This window comes from Sander lucioperca, chromosome 7, assembly GCF_008315115.2.
Source record: "Sander lucioperca isolate FBNREF2018 chromosome 7, SLUC_FBN_1.2, whole genome shotgun sequence".
NCBI classification, from domain to species: domain Eukaryota; kingdom Metazoa; phylum Chordata; class Actinopteri; order Perciformes; family Percidae; genus Sander; species Sander lucioperca.
This window is the reverse complement of record NC_050179.1, coordinates 24,452,880-24,474,466: the sequence shown is the minus strand read 5'-3', so window position 1 is coordinate 24,474,466 and position 21,587 is coordinate 24,452,880. Positions and strand designations below refer to the sequence as shown.

The 21,587-nt window shown below is 40.4% G+C and overlaps 1 protein-coding gene across 3 annotated transcripts in view; it reads left to right on the top strand.

Annotated features, from left to right (window-relative positions):
* The first annotated feature begins 4,298 nt into the window (after positions 1-4,298).
* The window catches only part of LOC116053016 (cyclic nucleotide-gated cation channel beta-1-like), a 38,430-nt gene continuing 21,141 nt past the window's right edge, over positions 4,299-21,587 (top strand). For all 3 annotated transcript variants that reach the window (XM_036003250.1, XM_036003249.1, XM_036003251.1), the window contains exons 1-14: positions 4,299-4,471; positions 6,876-7,007; positions 7,110-7,215; positions 8,635-8,654; positions 8,737-8,833; positions 10,933-10,957; positions 11,167-11,254; positions 11,606-11,715; positions 12,338-12,401; positions 13,139-13,214; positions 13,751-13,775; positions 16,533-16,872; positions 17,688-17,840; positions 17,999-18,052. In XM_036003250.1, the coding sequence (XP_035859143.1) occupies positions 6,877-7,007; positions 7,110-7,215; positions 8,635-8,654; positions 8,737-8,833; positions 10,933-10,957; positions 11,167-11,254; positions 11,606-11,715; positions 12,338-12,401; positions 13,139-13,214; positions 13,751-13,775; positions 16,533-16,872; positions 17,688-17,840; positions 17,999-18,052 (1,289 nt within the window). In that variant the 5' untranslated portion in view covers positions 4,299-4,471; position 6,876. The remainder of the gene's footprint in view (positions 4,472-6,875; positions 7,008-7,109; positions 7,216-8,634; positions 8,655-8,736; positions 8,834-10,932; positions 10,958-11,166; positions 11,255-11,605; positions 11,716-12,337; positions 12,402-13,138; positions 13,215-13,750; positions 13,776-16,532; positions 16,873-17,687; positions 17,841-17,998; positions 18,053-21,587) is intronic.

Here is a 21,587-nt window from a genome sequence, read left to right as displayed (position 1 = left end):
TGTTCTGGTATTTTTACTAATTCTGTCCATCTCAGATGGACCTGTGAAGAGGAAACCCATAGCAGCAGTATCCATCTTTGTGTATCTCCTCTTCTTTTTTTCATGATAAAGCTAAATAGACTTGAAGCTAAGGGAGAAGCCTGCAGGCTTGAGAGGAATGGGTCAGCTTCTGGTTTCCATTAAGGCCACATGCTGCTGATTTAGTAGTGTCAGGCATGAGGAGGGGGGTGAGAGGGGAGTTGGGGAAAATGCAAAAAGGAGGTATAAAAAGTAGTGGGGAGTTAAGGAGAAATGAGAGAATAAAATGACAAGGGAAAGAAAGAAACCGGGGGAGGCACAGATTGAGGAGGGGAGAGGGAGGGTTGCCTGAATTTCCTTTCCACTTTTCTCTGGAAAAGGAGGAGCGAGGAAAGATTTGGGGGAGGGGCAGCGCTGGCGTTGTGCCTCCTGACCTAGATCGGGACACTAAGTCCACTCCTCCTTCTCAAGTCTTGTTTTTGCTGTGCTTGTTGTTATGAGCTAGAGATGACTTCCTCTGCGACCCCTTCCTTTCTTCCTCATCTATTTGTCTCTCCAGTTTTCCTTTTGTTTTCCATTTTCTTCTTTCGTCTTTTTTGCTCTACCTTTAATCCCTAATGTATTCATTTTCTTCTCCACTCTACTGGAAAGTTAGCTCAAGCATTTAAAAGGTACTTAATGCGCATAAACACCTGCAGAAAGTCTCCCACTATCTATCTGTCTGTCTTTATCTTACCATGTCACTTTGTAAAGCCACTATTCACAATGCTGCAATTATTAGCTTCTGCTTTAGGTTTGTGCCTTTACATTGTTTGCCTATATTTTGTGTTTGCCATTGTGCCTTTGTTATGTGAATATTGGGGGGCATTTAAAAAAAAAACATAAATAGCATGAGGGAATGTTTTTATAAATGTGTTTTTTTACCTTACTTTTTTAGTTTAGTTTTGTAAATTTTGTTACTGTTGAGAATTTCTGTAAGAACAGCAGTAGATTATGACGATGATGATGCATGCAGGGCATGTACTGTAAGGCCTGGGCACTCTTGTGTAGAGTACGTTAAAGATTTCACAATAAAACTTACAGGTAAAAGCATCACAAGTCTTCTTTGCTGCAGTTTTTTGGCATCATGTTACACCTTTGACCTGCTGTGCACATGTGAAGTTCAAAGAGTTGATTCTACTTTTGGCCACAAGAGGGAATCATTGCCTCTAAAATGTTAAAACATCTTAAAATGTTCACTACTTTCAGCACAATATACACACACAGTGATGATAAACTCAAGTAAAAGCCCATACAAAAAGATGTACAGTATGTGTGCTCCTACACAGAATCAGTGCTGAAACGTGCATTTACTCAACCACTGCGCATTGGTACAATTTCCATTTAATACTGTTTAATGCTTCATTTTAATACTTTTTTTAGTACAGTTCTTATATTTCATATAAACACTGTTCCTGTTTTCACTCTGCTTCATTTATTTTACAGCTGGAGTTACTTTACTTTGCATATAAAGACTTTTCATCAAAAACATTATACAATTATATAATATGATGCATGCTCATAAATTACAATATCAAATAGTATATAATTAAAGTTATTTAAATTAGCCACTTCAACAAAAGTCATATAATAAGATAAGTTAAACAACAATGTTACACTCTCAAAGTGGCCCAATTTGCATAAAAAAATATTTGTACTTACTTGGTGATCATTCTTCTTTACTGTTTTTATACAGGACTTTTACTTTTAATGGAGTACTTTTACATTGTGGTATTACCTTTCCAGTGTATGTAAGAGAGAGAGAGAGAGAGAGAGAGAGAGAGAGAGAGAGAGAGAGAGAGAGTGTGTGTGTGTGTGTGTGTGTGTGTGTGCGTGTGTGTGTGTGTGCGTGCGTGCTTGCGTGTGTGTTTGAGAAAGTGAGTGAGTGAGCAACTTCCTTCATGTCTTTACGTCAGAGGTAATCAGGATTAGCTTCCATCACAGATCATCCACTACAGCTTTACCTCTGCATCTGCTTTCTCTTTCAGCTACTCTCTGTTTATCTTTCTTTATTTCAATCTATCTCCTCACACTATTGCATTTCATTGTTCTTTTCAATATCTTCTACAATAAATCAAACAAAACCAATTAGGATTAAGGCCACTATGGTGCTGCCGTATTCCAGCCATTGGCCAAGGGTCTGTGTCATCGACCTGTTCTCCCAGTTTATCCCCTGCTGAGCTGATAATGGGATTTGCCCACCTCACATCAGTACCATTAATTGTTCTGTGGTTCCCATTCTCAAACATGATGTCAGGCCTCACCTGATGCAGTGAGTTCTATCCACCTGCATGACCTGGTGAATGTTTTTCCAACTTTCTGTGGCTTCCTGATTATTAGCTGTCTTTTTGTCAAGCTGATGCTTGTACAGGTTGTTTGTGTAGATCCACATATTGTCCATCAAAGCAGCTATTCTTTCAATGTAACAGTACTACACCTAACATTAAATTAGCCATGTCCTGTATAGTCGGTCAGTTAACGATCGAGGGCAGACCTGGGTCCAATTGTTAATCACTCTAAAGCACCATGCCAAGATAAAGAGAAGGATAGATGAAAGGAAAGGGGGTTCCTTTCATCCATCCATCTCTTTATCTTGATTCATCCTCCTCCTTTTTTCTTTCTCTATTTTTTCCACACTCTTAAAATCACCCTGCCACCTTCCTTTCTTCATGTTCATTGTCAAACTGTTAAGTATTCAGAGTTTTTACTGCACTAGGCCTACACAAATAAAACAATGTCCTGCATTAAAATTCCTACTTAAGTTAAGATCACAGCAGCATTCACAGCAAAAAGTAGTTTTGGGTAACACTTTACTTGAAGGTATCTAACATGCATGAAGCATCGTCATTGTTAGCATGTTAGCGTTAGCATTTAGCTTAAAGCACCACTGTCCACCACAGCCCGACAGAACTGCTAGCATGGCTGTAACATTAGATCCTTATTATTTTATTTGTAAAAATCTCAATCAAGTAAAGCTGTCGAATTAAAGTAGTTTAGTTGTAAGTAGCCTACACTATACCTCTGAAATGTAGTGGACTTTGCAAAAGTAGGCTACAATATGGCCACATAGGCTGCATTCACACAGATAGAAGAAACGTTTTTGTATTTGGTCTTACTATGGTTCTAGGCAGTGGTGGATAGGTATTCAGGTCCTTTTTTAGCCCTTTATTTTCACAGGACTGCTGAAGACATGAAAGGGGAGAGAGAGGGGGGAATGACATGCAGCAAAGGGCCACAGGTCGGAGTCAAACCCGCGCCCGCTGCGTCGAGGAGCAAACCTCTATATGTGCGCCTGCTTTACCAACTGAGCTAATCCGGCCGCAGGTATGCAGATCCTTAAGTACTAATATCACACTGTAAAAATATTCTGTTACAAGTAAAAGTCCTGCATTGAAAATGTTACTTAGCCTGTTTTGTCAATCAGCTAAATGTTTAATCGTCTAATTATTTCAGCTGTGCTTGTAGGCTTATGTTGGGTAGTTAAGTTTATAATAAAACATATTTTAAAACTACATGTGTTTTGTGTGCAAAATTCTTAATTTCTAAAGTAACTAGTAACTAACGCTTTCAGATTAATGGGTTAGGGTTAGTTAGTTAGTAAAAAGTACAATTTCTCTCTGAAATGTAGTGGAGTAGAAGTAGAAACTGGCATGAAAAGAATAGACCCAAAGTACAGTACTTGAGTAAATGTACTTAGTTACATTCCACCACTGGTTCAAGGAACAAGAGAGTAAGTAGATCATCAGAGCCCTGGTCAGACCCTGAGCCTTACTACAGTAATAAGCTTTACCTTCCCCTTGTCTCCTCCTGACTGTTATTGAAAAGGTTTATGTAGCTCATCGCTGGACTTCGTTAGCGAGTGGCCCTGCGTCACTTGCTGGGGATAAATCTGTAATCAGAATGGAAGATAACAGGGAACAGAGATGACAAATTGGAGGAGGGAGTAGGGGACCCTAGCTGCCACAAGTGCATTGTGCATAGCCTATAGTAAGACAAATGAGACAACATCTCACAAAAAGTTCCCTTCTTTGGTAGAGAAGCAGAGTGTAACAAGATGCAATCACACAATATTACAAAAACATGTTTGATGTATTGTAGTCTGTAACTGCAGGGAAAAGGTGCAAAAATCCCAGGAGTCAGTGGTTATTTGAGTCACTGTTTGTTGCTGTCTTCCTTGGTGAGGGAGTGATACCCGTTTATACAGTAGGTTACAGGGATGGTGTCCTGATGATACGTTTCTCTGCTGTTAATCTGCAATAGCTCACAGTCCAGAATTGTACCTTGACCTTCAGGTGGTGCTGGGTAATCCCGTTAGCCCCAAGCAGCCATGGTGGAAATCCCAGCAGACCTGTGCTGGCTGTGCCGCACTCTGGATCTACGCCACCGGCATGCAGAACCACCTGTAGACACACAGGTAAGGAAAACAAGTTATTCTGTACAGAGGTAGGGAAATACAGTACATACAATAAATATATAGACTACTTTGATAGTAAGATGAATACCTGAATGCTGATTTGAGGTGCATGCTGTGATGCTCCATGTCTTAGTAAAGTGACAGTGGTTGAAGTTGCTGCAGAAGTGTTTATATGAGTAGATATGTTGATGATGATGTGATTAGATGTTTCCTTATAGCTTCTAATTTGCTTTTGTCAAAGTCTACTCAGTACTGCCAGGTCTTATTTGCGGACAGAGAGGGTTCAAATGTATAAATTCTTTCTAAATCACAAACACAATCAGCAGACAACGAATTATTTATATGTTTCCTGGGGGTGTCTTCTTCTGATTAATGTTTTTTTGATGTTTGACAAGGATCCAGTGTGATGAGGCCGGATGTCAGGAGTTGATCCAGGCTTTAAGCAGCAAGGAAGGCTGTAGATTAGTTGGGGGACAGAGCTGCACTATTAATCCAATGCAATGAATATGAGATTAGGCCAGGGAAAGAGGCCCTGCTGATCTCCGCTGATTGGGACAGTGTGTCAGGAATCACACACTGGGATCACAACAACAGCTTTGGTGAAGAAGCTTTGAATGTGGATTATCTGTGAACACATTCCTCATAGATAACCAAGCCCAACGCTAAAGAGTGGGATAACTCTAAGAGCTGTGAAACACTTTCCAGGCCGCGAAATTACGAATCCCACTATGGCCACGCGAAGACCCACCCTACGAAGCAGCTCGATTGGTTGGGGTTAGGCATTTGACCTCGAGTGGTTAAAGGTGCTGTAGGTAGGATTGCAAAAATCTTGGACTTAGCCAATAAATTTGAACATCGACCACTTCTCAGTCCCTCCACCCTTTCTGCTAAAGCCCAAAACGGTCTCCTAAGCCCCTCCCCCCCACAAGGGAGAATGAATGCGTGTGCATGAGCAGTGATTGACACACAGTTAGACCCCCCTCCTCCCTGGCCCTGATTGGTGCATCTGAACAGGGAGCGGTGGATTTTTGCAAATCACACTACAGGCTGTAGGTGGTGCCAGAGGAGCTGGATTTTTTTTTAAATTACCTGCTTCATGTAGCTCTACTCGAACATAGGGTCAGTTTCAGCAAATATGACAGAAAGTTAGTTTTATAAGTCTTGCCTACTGCACCTTTAAGGTTAGGATAGCCGATTGGTCAGGGGAAAGGATCTGTACAAATTGGGTTACGTTACCTTGCGTAAGCATGGACGCCTGGCCAATAAATGCTATTGAAGGGCGGGTCTTGGCGTGGCCATAGTGGGATTCGTAATATCGCTTCCAGGCCATCACTTTTTTCCCTCCATGCTGGAGCTACACTGTGTCCAGAGTGCACATTGAGCTCCAACAGACATGTAAAAATCTAGTTCTGATCCAAAAATAAAGCGGTGGATTATTGGAGATAAATCATTGGAATAGGGTGTATAAATGGACAGAAGCGTGGATTACGGGGCAGACTTTTATCGACGGCCGTCCTGGTTGCCCTCGATCTGTCTGCTGTGGTCAGTTAGCAGCAGGACGTCTTGCAGAAGTGGATTAGCTCAAGGTTGATAAACTGTCAAAGCGGATAATACGTACATTTGAGATTAAGTCAGACAAGTTGCACTCCTGCTGGCTCTGTACATCTCTATCTTGAATCAGTGCGCTGCAGTTAAAATGTCCTCTTCCTGTACATGCGTGACTGATTTCTACCTGTTTGAATTGATTTAACCCTCTGTCACCTGTGTTGGCTGTTGATAAAGCTGCTTATGGTACAGTACACTACTGCTTGAGTTACCCTCTGCCCTTCTGCCTTTTAGTCTCCTTTGACTTTTAACTCAGGATCTTGATTTCTATCTCTCCTATGAGTACATTTGCAGATTGAAAAGGCAAGTCTACATTGCACATTGCAAACTAATTTATTCAGTTATATAAGATGGCAACTTTCCCTGACTAATGTTCATTCAAGGATTTTCTAATTCATATTTCAGACACTGCATACCATTGTCCAAGTCTGTAAATGTGTCTGGTGAAAAACTAAAGACAGTTTTATGATTTATATGAAAAACAAAAATAGTCAAGGCCGTAGAGAGAGAGAGAAAGAGGGAGAGAGAGAGAGAGAGAGAGAGAGAGAGAGAGAGAAATGTTGCCTGAGATAAAAGACGAAGCAAGTGAATGTCCTTCATCAGACCTCATTAGCTCCAGTTAAGGGCTCTCTGTTTGACACATGAAGTGGCTGCTTTAATGAAGTCATTAGTAAAGAGTTATTAGGAATTATCATTATAACCATCAGCATTATCAACAATGTTTGATGAAGAGCTTTTGAGAGGCTGATTATGTGTGTGTTTGTGTGTGTGTGTGTGTGTGTGTGTGTGTGTTCAACAGGATGTTTAACTGGGTGGTGAAAGTGGGCCCCCAATTCCCTGAAGTTCCCGGGACAAATGGCAATGCTAAGACCCCTGCTGCCTCTGGGAAGAGTGCTCCACAGAAAAACCTGGAGGAGAATTCAGAGGACAGGTAAACCTCTGTGTTTGTGTTTGTGTTTGTGTGTGTGTGTGTGTGTGTGTGTGTGTGTGCAAACATATTGACTCTAACCATCTTTCTTCACCTCCTCTACAGCCAGGGCCAGGCTGGAGTGTTAGGCTGGCTGTCTAATGGGTTTGTCAGCACCCTGCCTCAACCGTCTGGCTCCCCTCAACCCAGCAGGGCCAACTCTGAAACCAGGGTGAGCGTTTAGATGTTTCAGTGGACATGTAACCTACTCAGGTGGACGTCAGGTGTCAGCGGTGGGATGTAACTAAGTACATTTACTCAAGTATTGTACTTAAGTACAAATTTGAGGTACTTGTACTTGAGTCTTTTCTTTTCATGCCACTTTCTATTTCTACTCCACTACATTCAGAGGGAAATATTGTACTTTTTACTCCACTACATTAATCTGACAGCTTTAGTTACTAGTTACTTTGCAAATTAAAGCTTTTGCACACAAAACACATGTAGTTTATAAAATACAATGTTTTATTATAAATGAACCCAACAACATATAGGCCTATAAGTCCAGCTTAAATGATGAGCCGATTAGACACTTGACGAGTTGATTGACAGAACTGTTTCGATCGTTTTTAGTTTCTTAAATGTGAGGATTTTTCTGCATTGAGTACTTTTAAAACTTTAAGTAAATTTTCCTTATGATACTTACTGTACATACTTTGGGAACCCCCTATTGAGACCCCCTAGAAAACGAGATGATACATCTCAAGGGGTTTAATAAACAAATTTGAATATATACTTTTACTTAAGTAACATTTCCAATGCAGGACTTTTACTTGTAACAGTGTGGTATTAGTACTTTTAAAGGATCTGAATACTTATTCCACCACTGTCAGGTCTTCTACTTGTTATCCTATGAGAAATACAATGACCGGCCAATTTATTAGGCACACCTCGAACAATTTAATGCAATCTAATTCAGCTGCTCTGCTATAAGGTCTAAGATGCATTTAATTTAATTTATTTAATTTGATGTTAAATGTAACAGAGGTGTTAATTAAATAATATGTTTTATCACTGAGGTCATAGTTGGTGATGGTGTTGTACTGGACTACATTATATTCATAAGAGTTTCTAATATTCCCCTACACATTTCTGCCAATTTCATCTAAAACCCAAACATTGTGAACTTCGTAGAGTTAAGAGTTTTTGACAGAGCTAAGTGTACCTAATAAATTGGCCAGTCAGTGTAAATCTATGAATGCTAGTTTGGGATCAGACTGATATGCTGAATATTTGGCTTTTAGCCTTCCATGACTAGCCAGTCATGTCCTTCCTAAATAACTCAGAGTGAAGGTGTTCACCTTAGACAAAGGTGGCCACATTTTGACAAAACAGACAACACTCAAGTTTTCACAGAGTACCGCACAGTATATCTAATTTGTCTATTTTGTGTCTATGTTATGTATTAATGTAATTTAAAAGCATAGGTGTGCTGGGTCATCAAGCCGTGTGAATGCTGCAAATCTTTATCTTGGAGAAGCCAATTCATTAAAGGAACTATTACAGTAGAAGTAGTAGTATTAGTATTACTATAAATGCGGATAATGGGTACAAAGACTAAATCTCTATTTCTATCTTTGCCTTCCACCAGTCAGGAGAGGATGGAGAAAGGTACAGTGTGATTAAATAGGAGGGCATATTTAATGCTAAATACATCCTCCAAAGGTAAATTCAATTCCATGTTTTCTCCCAGGTCTGGAGTGATTGGCTGGGTCACTCATGGTCTGACCAAGGTGTTGCCTCAGCCTGAGGAGAAGTACAAAGAGACTTACGTTGAGGAAGTAACTGAGGTGAGACACAAGGACTTCATTATTTAGTGAACTTTACAACACCAAAACAACTACTGTACATCAGACCTCCAAACATTGAGGAACAACAACTCTAACTCAGGGCCTGCCCTAGACCTTTGGGCGTCCCCCCTCATTGTAATGTGTTGCCACTTCCCATGGCACTGAACCAAATTGTGTATTGTATATATTAGTTTTAACCATATTGACATATTTAGTGTTACATTCTCATTGGAAAGGGCTGAATCTCACCGGTCTTTATGTGTAAGATGTCTGAATGTAGAAAGGATATGACACAACCAAAAAGGCCACCATATGGTGAAGAACATACATTTACATGTATTACAAATAACTTATAACACTGTGCAAAGTCTGTGCTTGTAGGGGTTAATGATCCAGCACCTACTGACAAACTTAAGCACCTGTAAATTATAGATAATACTGTTATTAATTTCATCAGCTGCATCAGACCCATTCAAACTGGATCCCCCAGATTTCCTTTTATACATTTCCAAATATAAAATATTATTTGTACTTTGGCTTGGCTGAATACATATTGTTAAGTGAGAGATGCACACTTTTGGGGCCCTGCGGTAGCCTCAAGGCCCTAAACAGTTTGATTAGGCCTTCGGGCCGGATTTGCTTTAAAGGGCCTTTTAGACCGAATGTGGCAATGGAACCGCTGCCCGTATGAAACCCATTGTTTCCAATGGGTAGCGCCTCACCACGACGCCGGCAAACTCGCACTTCTGCTGTGCTCAAAGTTCAACTGGGTTAAACTTTAGGCGCAGCAAGCTTTAGATGTGCACTGAACCCAGCGGCAAGCGCAGCACCAATCACGTTTTGGTCTGAAAGGCCTATGACTAGAATGGCACTCACAGAGTCACACTCGCCGACTTCCACCAAGGCCAACAGTGCATTCACATGCTTCTTGGATGGTTCCATTTCCTGAGTTGTGAAGTCATTCTTCCGCCTTAAGTATGTTCTTGAGCTTTAAGTCGCAATGTTGAAACAACATGGGGCATCCTCTAGCTCACCCAGTAAGAGCGGTTGCCCCATGTTGGCTGAGTTCTGCAGCGGCGCAGGTTTGAATCTGACCAATTGCCCTTTGCTGCGTGTCGTCCCCCATCTCTCTCCCCCTTTCCAGTCTGTCCCCTGTATATTAATAAGTATATTAAGGAAACTGATCAGGTGTGTCATGAAATATGTGTATCTACCCCGTGATTCGGATCCACTCCAAAATTAAATGGGTTCTTCCTTGGCACATGCTACACTCTTACGACAAGCTTCATTGAAATCGGGCAAACAGACAAACAAAAAACAAACAGGTAATCTAACCAACAGGTAACCTTTTTTGTCTAATAGTTTAGCACAGTACTTTTCTCTCCAGAAGCCAATACTCCAACATGATAGGAACAGTGTGTTCTATGTTATTAGTTCAAGTAATTCAGCCAAGCAACAGCAAGGAAATCTTTGTTTTTGAACTGTGTGACACTTGACTCAAGCAACATAATACTGTCCAATCACAGGCTTATGAGACTAATCGTGTGTAAGGATTAAGTTTATAAAGGAATCTACAGGGGGTTTAGCCAGCTTAAATCCCTCCATTAACTTCACTGCATTTAAACCAGCCTCTCCATGAGACAGCCCTCTCACCTGGAGGCCTCAGGGCCACACTGATAAACAACCAGACATCTCCCGAAAACAAATTAGACAAAATGCTTACAAGATTCTGGGATATTTCTGCAGGCAACACATTATCTAGTCATTTCATGTATTGAAATATTTATATTCAAGATAAGGGCCCCACTTGTAGTCCTCCTTAGCCCAAATTTGAGTCCACATGCTGTACTGTGGGTGTTGACATAAAAGGGGACCATGTGGGATGTGAGGTTTGTTGCTCCATCATGGGCATGTATGGCCTATTCTATGTGGACAAACAGACTTTCATTAAACTCTGTGGGGCTCACGTCACATTGACATAATGGATATAATTAAGTAGAAGAGATAATGTATCTTAATATTTTTTTTCATTAAAAATATTATAATAATTCCCTAATGTTCTTTTGGCTCGACTTAACATTTGATATCTTTTGTCCTAGATCTTTGATGTGGAAAAAATGCCAGGTATGTTTCTTGATCGTTTTTCTACATGTTTTGCCTTTTTGCACAGAAGTGATGTTTGGAATGATGATTAAATATCAGTCATTTTCCATCTAGACTGCTGAACTGATGTCTGTCTGTCTGGCTGTCTGTCTGTCTGTCCGTCTGTCTGTCCGTCTGTCCGTCCGTCCGTCTGTCCGTCCGTCTGTCCGTCCATCTGTCCGTCCGTCCAGATTTTGATCCCCTTCCACACATCCCGGTGGTGGAGATGGTGTCAGATGATGAGGGGGAGAAAGAAGAGCATTCTGCATTCCCTCCCAAGTGAGTTTACACCACCTTTTACTACACATTCACAGTGATTGAAGCTGAACCTTGACCCACCAAGCATACTGAACACTGACAGCTCTTGGCATTTGATGGATTCCTTTGTCTAAAGAGTCCAAAGTACAGCTGGACTTTACTGGATAATCTGAATCAAACACACACACACACACACGCATACACACACGCACACACACACACACACCCACGCACGCACACGCACACACACACACACACACACACACACACACACACACACACATATGTACCCACATGTACACACATCAGTACAGGTGGTTAAATGTACTATAAACATGTAAGGGAGTGACTTTTCTCCTTTTTTTTCTGCAGTGTGGTGAACTGGATAAAGCATATGGTCCCTCAGCCAGTTATGCCGCAGCCCCCTGGTGCCGGACCCATAGAACCATCAACCAAGTCCTCCCACTCCTCTCTGGACAAACGTACATACACTCACATACACAAACATTAAAGTACATTTGTCCCAATGCACACCAATTGGCATGTGTTTACCCACAGCACAAACATACACAGTCACAACACATAACTTACCTCCTTGAAACCTTCGGCCCCAGTTTGGAAAAGCAGGAAGCTAAGCAAAGTACTGCTGTGGACGGGACCACCTAACAAAAATCAATATCGTTTTAAGTGTACGCAAAATTAAGTATATTTTCACCCCTTTACCTTGCCATCAGACAGTCCTTTCTGACGAGGAACTGAAGCCGGTCTCTTTGCTCTCTTCAAAGCCACCTCTGCTCCCTTTGACAAAAACAGTAATCTTACCTCACAAAACACAGGGGAAGGTAAAATTACTGTTTTTGTCAAAAGAGTCTGTTGGCTTTATATGGCTTCAGTTCAGTTCAAGTTAAGTGGTGAAAATATTCTAAATATAGCGTACACTTTAACTGATATTGATTTCTACTATGAATAAGTACCTCATACAACCCCACTCAAAATCTGAGCTATCCCTTCCAAATATTCACTGAACTCAGGACATATTATGACTTTATTGGATGAATATTTGTTTTGTACACTGAACTTCACGTCTTTCTCTCCCTTTTCTAGTTATTTCTCCACCACCTGAATCTCTCAGTGGAATCTCACTGGATACTGACGGCAAGGCCTCGGCGTACGTTTTGATCCCTCTCTGTCCTTATTAATCACTCTTTTTCCACAAGACAACATAAAAGATAAAATGACACTTTAATGAGCTCTATATATTAGGGCAGAGGTGGATTCAGTCCAGTAATGTCAGAAAAATGTAAAAAAAAAAAGCCAGCTGGAGCGTATGAAGCTTCAGATGTGAGGGTCTTAATTGGCTTAATATGTTATCCATCTGTCCATCTTACAACAGTACTGAGATGTTAAAGGTGCTGTAGGTAGGATTGGGAAGATCCAGGACTTAGCCAAAATATTTGAACATCAACAACTTCTCAGTCCCTCCCCCCTTTTCTGCTAAAGCCCAAAACGTTCTCCTAAGCCCCTCCCCCCACAAGGGAGAATGAATGCATGTGCATGGGCAATGATTGACACGCAGTTAGACACCCCCCTAGCCCTGATTGGTGCATCTGAACAGGACGCTGTGGATTTTTGCAAATCACACTACAGGCTGTAGGTGGTGCCAGAGGGTTCAGATTTTTTTTTTAAATGACCTGCTTGATGTAGTTCTACTGGAACATAGGGTCAGTTTCAGCAAATATGACAGAAAGTTAGTTTTATAAGTCTTACCTACTGCACCTTTAACAACGACATACTTTACTGATGTTTTCCTTGACATTACCTTTAGAATTGACTGGGATGTTGCAGAACAGTAAAATGTATAACTTGTGTTAAGTGCGTACAGTTAATTAGTTTGTCTCTTGACAGTGTGGTTGGCTGGTTCGTGTCAGGACTGGGCCTGAAGCTGCCTCAGCCTGCCATTCAACCCAAAGATGATGCTGAGGTAACTTTTAGCAATAAATCAATGTTTCTTTCTTCCTTCTCCTCTTCTTGTCTTTCAGTCTTGTCAGCCTTTCCTCACCACCCACCTTTCTGGGATGTATTGTTACTCAATTTCTTTATCAAGCTATGTATTGACAGTAATTCTACGGAAGAGTATTAGTGCCAGGTACAGGTATAAGGTTAAAAAAATGAGAGATTGAGGAAGATTTAAAAAAAAAACAATGCATTTTGAGGATAAAGTAAAAAATGTCGAGAATAAGTCGAACTTTCAGTATTAGTGCCAGGCATAAGAGAAAAAATAAATCAGAGGAAGGTTTTTTTATTTGCATTGCGAGAATAAAGTCGGAATGTGGAGAACAAAGTCAAAATGTTGAAAATAAAGTTGAAATACTATTTCAAGAATAAAGTCGAGATGTCGAGAATAAAGTCGTAAATTCTTGACATTTCGATTTTCCTTTAAAAAAATGTTCCTCCTCACCCTAATACTTTTCCGTACAAATCAACTCACTTTCTTTTTCAAATCTTTTTTTCCCCCAGGGTGCACCTGAAGTTCTACAGAAAGGTGAGTTTAAGTCTTTTTCACTTAATTATACTTTCCTGTAATCATAGAAGACCCTTTGCTTGCCATTGTTCCCGAATGCCACAATTCACAGTTCAAGCAAGTGGATCTATATATGTCACATAATGTTTTCCTGACAATGTGTTAAGTCACTGGAGAGTAATGTCTACAACTAGCAGAAAACATCTCTTTAAAGCTACGTTGTGTAAGAATTTCTCCTATCTAGCAGTGAAATTGTATATGACAACCAACTGAAAATTACTTTCTAGCCCTTCCTCCTACGGTGGCCGAACCCGAAATTAGCTCTCTCCATCGTTTACACGCAGCTGTTCTAGCCACTCCAATATTAACTTTGGTCTTGTTGCTTTGCTTTTTTCGTTTTAATTCTCTTTTTCGCTTCCCTGGCGAGTAATCTGCCCCTTGCATTCGTCACGGTGCCACTAGGTGTAAGAGGGCGAAATGCGGAGGTATGTCCCTCTTTGGCTAATGTATTTTAAAGATGGAGGCGCTACATGGCTGCCGTCATTCGAGCGAGTCGCTCGTATGTATTCTGAATGATTCTAAACGTCAGATTCTACGCTTACGAGAATACTTTGATTAGTTGGTGGAACCAATTACACATGAATGAGCACATATTTGTGTAAGAACAAAGAGTTTTTTGCTAAGAATCAACTAAAAAAATTACACAATGTAGGTTTAATAACAGGGGCTGCGTTTTATGCAAGTCATTATTTTACTGGTGAAAAATACCTTGAGTAACTCCCTTGGATCTTTGTAATATTTGCAAAGTACACGTTTCCTGTTGAAACACCCTCTTGTTTTTCCCACCATAGTTTTTGAAGAGGTGTTTTGGTTGGACGGTCGGAGCCTAACTCAGTCCCTCTTCTCCTTCTGTTTCAGGGGGGAAGGCGCTGCGAGCCCCTTAAACAGCAGGAGGAAGCGACTAGGGGACGCTCTGATTGCCACATACAGACAGACAGACAGACAGACAGAGAGACAGACAGATACCAAAAGACATATTGTAATGTTAGGGGAGCTACAGGTGCTGTGCAGCTCAGTACAGTACAGTACAGTAAACTAGGCAGCTGTAAAACACTACAAGAATATAGAGATATATTCAACTCACCTAACTGTACTCCATACAGTTTCATATGAATGTATTACAACTTAAAATGTGTGCCCTGATATATAACTAAAACGTGTACTGTATATTCTATAGCTAATTAGATGGGTTTTTGTCTTCAGTCTTAGTGGTTTCATTCTTTCACAGTCCAACAAAGAAACACTGAGTAATTATTCGAAGCAACTATAGGTTTCATTCACAAAAGAAAAAAATGCAGACAGAACATTTTTAAGTTCCTTTATTGTGCTTTAATATGGCAATGGACACTTTATATTCATGTTGCCATTTTCATATCCGGAAAAAAGAGCAATAGGAGATGAAAAAGATGATGTACGGCTCATTACTTTAAAAGAGTTTCGGCATAAGATGTCCAATCTTCCCTTTCCTAATTCACAAAAATCGGGAAATAATAATTAAATGGCAGCTATGTTCATTTATGATTGTGTTATTTGTGGACAAAGTATAAACTGTATCTGCATTTATACTTGATATTTAGAGGAAACTATAATAATAATAATAATAATTTATTTTTTAATGTGTAAGACCTACTTCTTAAGAATCTATTAATAATTCTGCATTGAGAAATATGAGTTCAGTTTGGGTCTTGATCATGTTACAGTTCATGTAAGCTTTTTCACTTTTCGTTTAATTGAGGTTGCACAACACAAATGTAAAAAGAGGCCTATTTTGATCCACTTCTATGGGCTTTGAACTGTGAAATGTGGCCTGCGGGAACTGGTGTGCTGATGTTTCAGTAGGTTTGACTTGATTTAAAAGAACCTCACTTGCTCACATTGAAAATATGCTGACTATCATGCAGACAAGGTGGTAGAACACATCCATGTAATTACATACTGTAATGTAAGGATACTGCAGGAGTAATAAAGATCCAGTGTGAAATTATTTAAGTGGTGGTCTTATCAATAACACTCTCATTACCTCAATGCATCCTCTACACATGAAGATAGATGAATTAAATATGGAAAGCTGTAGTGGATGTAGTGGAGTACAGCTGTATACCTGCATTATAAACAGTCCTGCATGCAACCCTCTATAGCAGAGATCTTTTTTAAGTAAAAAAAAAAATTTGAACAACTTAACATGAATCCAACATATTATTAGCAAATATAAATCAGCCTATTTGTGAAAAAAATAATGATAGGCTTACTGGCCTAAGGATAGTCACCAAGGTATGCACAGATACAGTTAATCCTGAGGATTCACTGTGCCGCATGTATGTTTATCATTAAAACATGATTCATAAAATCATGCCAACAAATATTTTAATAGTTGACAATTATATGCACTAAAAAGGTATGTATAAGGCTTTAGACTGCCCACACGTTATTGTAGGCCTAGCTTATTACGCAACCTAATTATATACAACTTGTAGTAGGGCGTCCCTGATCCGTCTCTCTCTCAGTTAAGGGGTCCTTGGCTTGAAAAATGTTGAAGACCCCTGCTCTATTGTATTTTCCTTAGTTTCATTCATTAAGTCATAAGATCATATCCAGCTTTTAAAGTGTTAAAACGTTTTTTTAATCATATATCCAAACCTAAAACCAAAGTCATCACCAACATGTCCAATGTCAACCACATGTCTTACACACAAATCAACGCTTGTCACCCTCTCGTAGCTTCATCCAAACTCAAACCTGACATGGTACTAGAAGACGTGGACTCAGAAAACGAGGGCAAGCAGAACCTTAAATATCACTCCAAAGCTGGAGCACCATCCCCATCGCTGACTCCACCAGCACCGACAGCAAACCAACAGCAGAAAGCGATGCAGCAGACACAGCCCAATTCAGTGCAGTCTCAGGAGTGTGTTGACGCCAACTCAAAGCCAGAGCCATCACATGAGGGTGTGACAAAATCTCAAGAAGATGCTGAGACCCAGACAGGCCGCTGGACGCCATTCATTGAAAACATCAAGAAGGAGGCTGAAGGTGTAGCTTTGGCTACCATGGAGGAACGGTAAGAGAGGCTGGAGAACAGAGAGCTGCAGTCCTTAACCATTTTTAGGTCAATTCCACTGGATGTAATTGCCCCCTTTCATATCAAATAATAATTAAAATAATTGGAAGTTAGTTAAGAGTATTTCCTAAGTCCTAAAGAGTAGTCACAATACTGGACCCTGACTAGGCATAATACCAGGTTTTCAGTTAAGCCAACAGGCTGGATGCTTTCATTAACAAATGCCACAAACACAGACAAATGTAATTTCATAATATCTGTATATGTAAGAGCTCTATCACATAGCGTCATCAATTATATTCAGCGTGCTAAACTTAAAGAACAAGAAGACCAGGGGTCAAGTCTTCCTCAAAACATCAGCGATAACTTGGGTCGGGTGGGGGGTATCTTTCACATTGTTTAGTATCTGTATAGCACAGCCATACTATGTTTGTATACATTTGGTCCAATATGCGCTGTAGAAAATGCTACTCGGTTTAATGGAAAATCAATAAAAATTGCTAAACAAAAAAAAAACATCAGCGATAACACAAGCTGCAACTTGTTATTCATCATGCCTCTTTTTAATCAATTGCCTTGCTTTATTCCCTTATAGTATTCCTGTCTGTGTACTTTGATTTAAGCAGTAGATATAGGCTACACAGTGGACAAAATATAGTGATGATGAGGCTAAATTAACTTGGTTTGGTGTTGGGCCAGTGTTTTTTTTTGCTGTGGGAACTAAAGTCTCTGTAATAAGAAAGAAGACTTTTGTCACATCCCAAATTGAATTTACCACAGCACCATTCCCATCAGTGTGTCCTTTCTCTCTTTAGTCTGCTGCAGGAGCGCATGGAGATGGCACGTATGGCTGAAGAGGTGGCCAGACAGACAGCTGAGATGACCATTAGACAGGCCTGTGAGGGACAGTCCATCAGACTCTCACTGGGGAGTCAAGAACTGCTGGAGGAAGAGGAGCCTGAAACTGAGTAAGAAGTGTGCTCAATTAGAGACAGAGAGAGAGAGAGAGAGAGAGAGAGAGAGAGAGAGAGAGAGAGAGAGATAAGTGTGTGTTTTTGCATTTTTTGTATTTTCTGTTTGAGCATCATTGTGAAGTGATGTGACACAGAATGTTCACTGTTACCAGGCTGCCAATGCCACAAGAAGAGAAGAGCGACAGTGACCACAGTGAAGTCACAGAGTAAGAATGCAAATATGGAGGCTTCTCCATCCTTAACTTCCTTGAAATCCTTTGTAGGACCCTAAACCCACTTAGTCTTTCACCTAGAATTTGTATCATATATAGCCTACTGCTCTTGTGCTGTGCCCATACATAAGAGTGATTTTTTATTTTATTTTTTTTAAATCTTGGCACTGTCTCCCCAGCAGCCTGTTGAACTGGTGATGATGAAACTAGAGACTCAGTAATGGAAATGTTTCACTAGTATTAGGCTACAGCATGACAGCAATACAGCATTATAGTATTATTATTATTTTACTTAACATATAAGCAGCATTTTAATGTTGCAACCGGGTCTTCCTAGCATAGACATATATACAGTCTCATGCTGATCCAGCAGGGTCATTTGGCTGTCAGGTCCCAAATCCCGTGGGTTCTCGTTATGTGATCTTTGCAGCGCGCTTCCTCAGCATCACCCTACCGTGCCATAGCAACCACAGCTTCCCTTGGCAACAGCCGAGCCGACCTTCTACTGTTACCTCCGCCCTCCCCCTCCCCTCTCAACGGTTCCCCCGGTAACAGTGTGCACCTGCTGCTGTTTCACGTCTGGAGATGATGGACGGAGATGTAATGGAACATTTTCCCAGTTTGTTTTTCATAAATTTCTAAAAAATCTCCTGATCTCGTTTATACGACCGCACAGCCGAGTTCGTGTCACTTTGTCGTGTCTCGATGCTCGCGGACATTTTCTGTCGCGATTATTAACGATTCACGCACGTGAGAGAAAGTGAGTATCTTGACAACATCGTGGTTAGGTAAGGTTAATGGACTAATATAAATATGTTATTAAATTAATACGTTTGACCTATTATTTAAACCTAACTGTACTAACGTTAGCCTACTATCTTGATGTAAACAGAGAATTAGCGTTAGCTATATAGCTAAGCATGCCACAGGTGGTTACCAAGTCAGTCGTTTTATGCAACAGAGAGAAAACACTAGCTAACAACTAGCTAGCTAACATTGAGTACCGTTAAAGTTAATGCTTTATACATACACAGTATCACATGAAGTGTCAGTCTATCGATGTAACTTGTGTTTTGTGTTTAAATGTCTTCAGTTTGTAGCAATTAACGTTATTCAGTAAAGAATAGGTGAGAAGAGAACAAAATGTAATAAAAAAACACTGACATTATACTATGCAGACTATAAAATAATTCAATTTCAATACAATTCAATTCAATTTTATAGTATCAAATCATGACAAGAGTTATTTGAGACACTTTACAGATAGAGTAGGTCTAGACCACATTCTATAGTTTACAAAGCCCCAAACAATTGTAGTAATTCCCCCAAGAGCAAGCATTTAGTGCAACAGTGGCGAGGAAAAACTCCCTTTTAGGAAGAAACCTCGGACAGACCCAGGCAGGCTCTTGGTAGGCGGTGTCTGACGGTGCCGGTTGGGGATGTGATGAACAGTGGCAATAATAGTCACAAAGATAATGGAACAGTGACTACAAATTGTAGTCGTAGTAGTTCATGGCATAGCAGGGCACTGCAGGGCGTTACAGGATGTAGCGTGGCACAGCAGAGCATAGCTGGACGTAGCAGGACGCAACAGGGTTCAGCAGGACGCAGCAGGACACTGCAGGGCATCGCAGAACGTAGCAGGGTGTAGCAGGGAGTGCAGCATAATGTGTCAGTGTCACTGTTACCACTTCTACGTGCCTACATTGGGACATTAATTCAGCACATCACATGGTATCTAAATGTGTTGTAACCATAGAGATAACATACAGTATGTGTGCTGCATATATAGAGGTAAAAAACAAACAAGGAAAATCCTAAAATAAAATATAAATAATGATCATGTTATTTCTGTAATGCGCAGCCACCACAGGTCTTAAAGCTCAGTTTTCAGTATCATCATTTTTTGCTGGACTGGAGGGTCAGTGTATATTTTGGTCATTCGATTTTCATTTCACAAACCGGTATTAAAAATGTTGTCATTTCCAGTGCAACAACAATCAGTGTACCAGTGTTGCTTTCAGCCCAGGCTAAAATTACATTGGAAACCTATAGCTATACTCTTGATAATGCTTGGAGGGACTTTTATTTCATGTCACATTTATTTATTTATTACTTTCAGTTCACGGCTGTAACGTTACTGTTACATTAACATTACCGTTACAGCACCAATGTCTGATCCCAGCAAAACTTTCTGTTGCTGCCGTTAAGCTTGCTGATCTGGCAGAAAGTCACCGGCAGTTCGGGATCAGATCATGGGGATCAGACCTCCGGTGCTGGGTCTAATGTTATTATGTTCGCTGCTGCCGCTGCAGCTAGCCAGCAGCTAGCCACCAGCTCTGTGACCTGAGTCCCCGGTTCGCTCCCTGGTGCTGACTGCAGCGTTACCCACTCTAGCTAAACTGAGAATCAGACGAATCTGCTGCGCCTGTGTTTTATAACGTGCAAATAAATAGACGGAAATAAATAAAAGTCCCCTGAAATAAATAAAAGTAAAACATATGTATTTAGGCTATTGAACTATAATGACTAATGCATATGCTTATATGTATTGCCTCATTTACGTATTTCATGATGTATTTCATCATAGCCATATTTATGTAGCCTATATTTATGTAAAGAGGTGCAAAAAACCATCTATGCAAAAAACGGATGATCAGTCGCTCAGGAAGTTATAGGCTACAGTTTCCCTCAACTGCAGCCTGGGTTAAAGCAAAACTGGTAGGCTACACCGGTGCTACTCATGGATGTATTAAGAAAACGTGCTACTGCCTCGGAAATGCAACATCCGGTCTCAGAATATGAAAAACTGGCATTTTTTCATTTCTGTTTTCTAGTGATTTCATTTTTTGTTATATGAAATAGAAAATGAAAATCGAAGCATGTTTTAAATTTTCACATTCCCTTTTGACCATGAAAAGGAAATAACGCCTTGTATTTCAATTTTAAATTTTGTATTTTAAAACGAAAATCAAATAACCATTATTTTTTTGTTTTTTAATACCTGTTAATGAAATGAAAATCGAATGACCAAAACATACACTGACCCTGGAGGAAGGCCAACGCGAAAGTCTGTCTCCGAGTGATTGAGTAATATAAGTGAGTGATGAAGTTACACCAATGATCAGAGTGAGTGATGCTGTCAGTCAAGTTGTAGCTTCCCTATTTGCCGTTTATGTTTCAAAAATAAATCAGCATGCACAGTTCCAATAACACTTTACACAGTAATCCAGAACAAGAGTGTGAACATGTGACCAAAAATCTGTAAAGTGATCGCACCGGTGCGCCTGGAATTGGGCGGTATGTATGTAGCATTGGGTTCAGACAGGAGGCGGAAGCACTGTGTGACAGACAGCTCTACGTGTGATTAGAAAAACGCAGAGAAGCATCGCTTGCTTGTTGAGCAGCGCAGAGAAATGTGCTTCTGAATTGACATATCAACTCCTGTCTGTGACCCATTGCCCAGCTCACTCTGCTCTATGCAATGCGCCAGGGCTCCGTCAAAAATAGACTAGGTGCCATGGGCAAT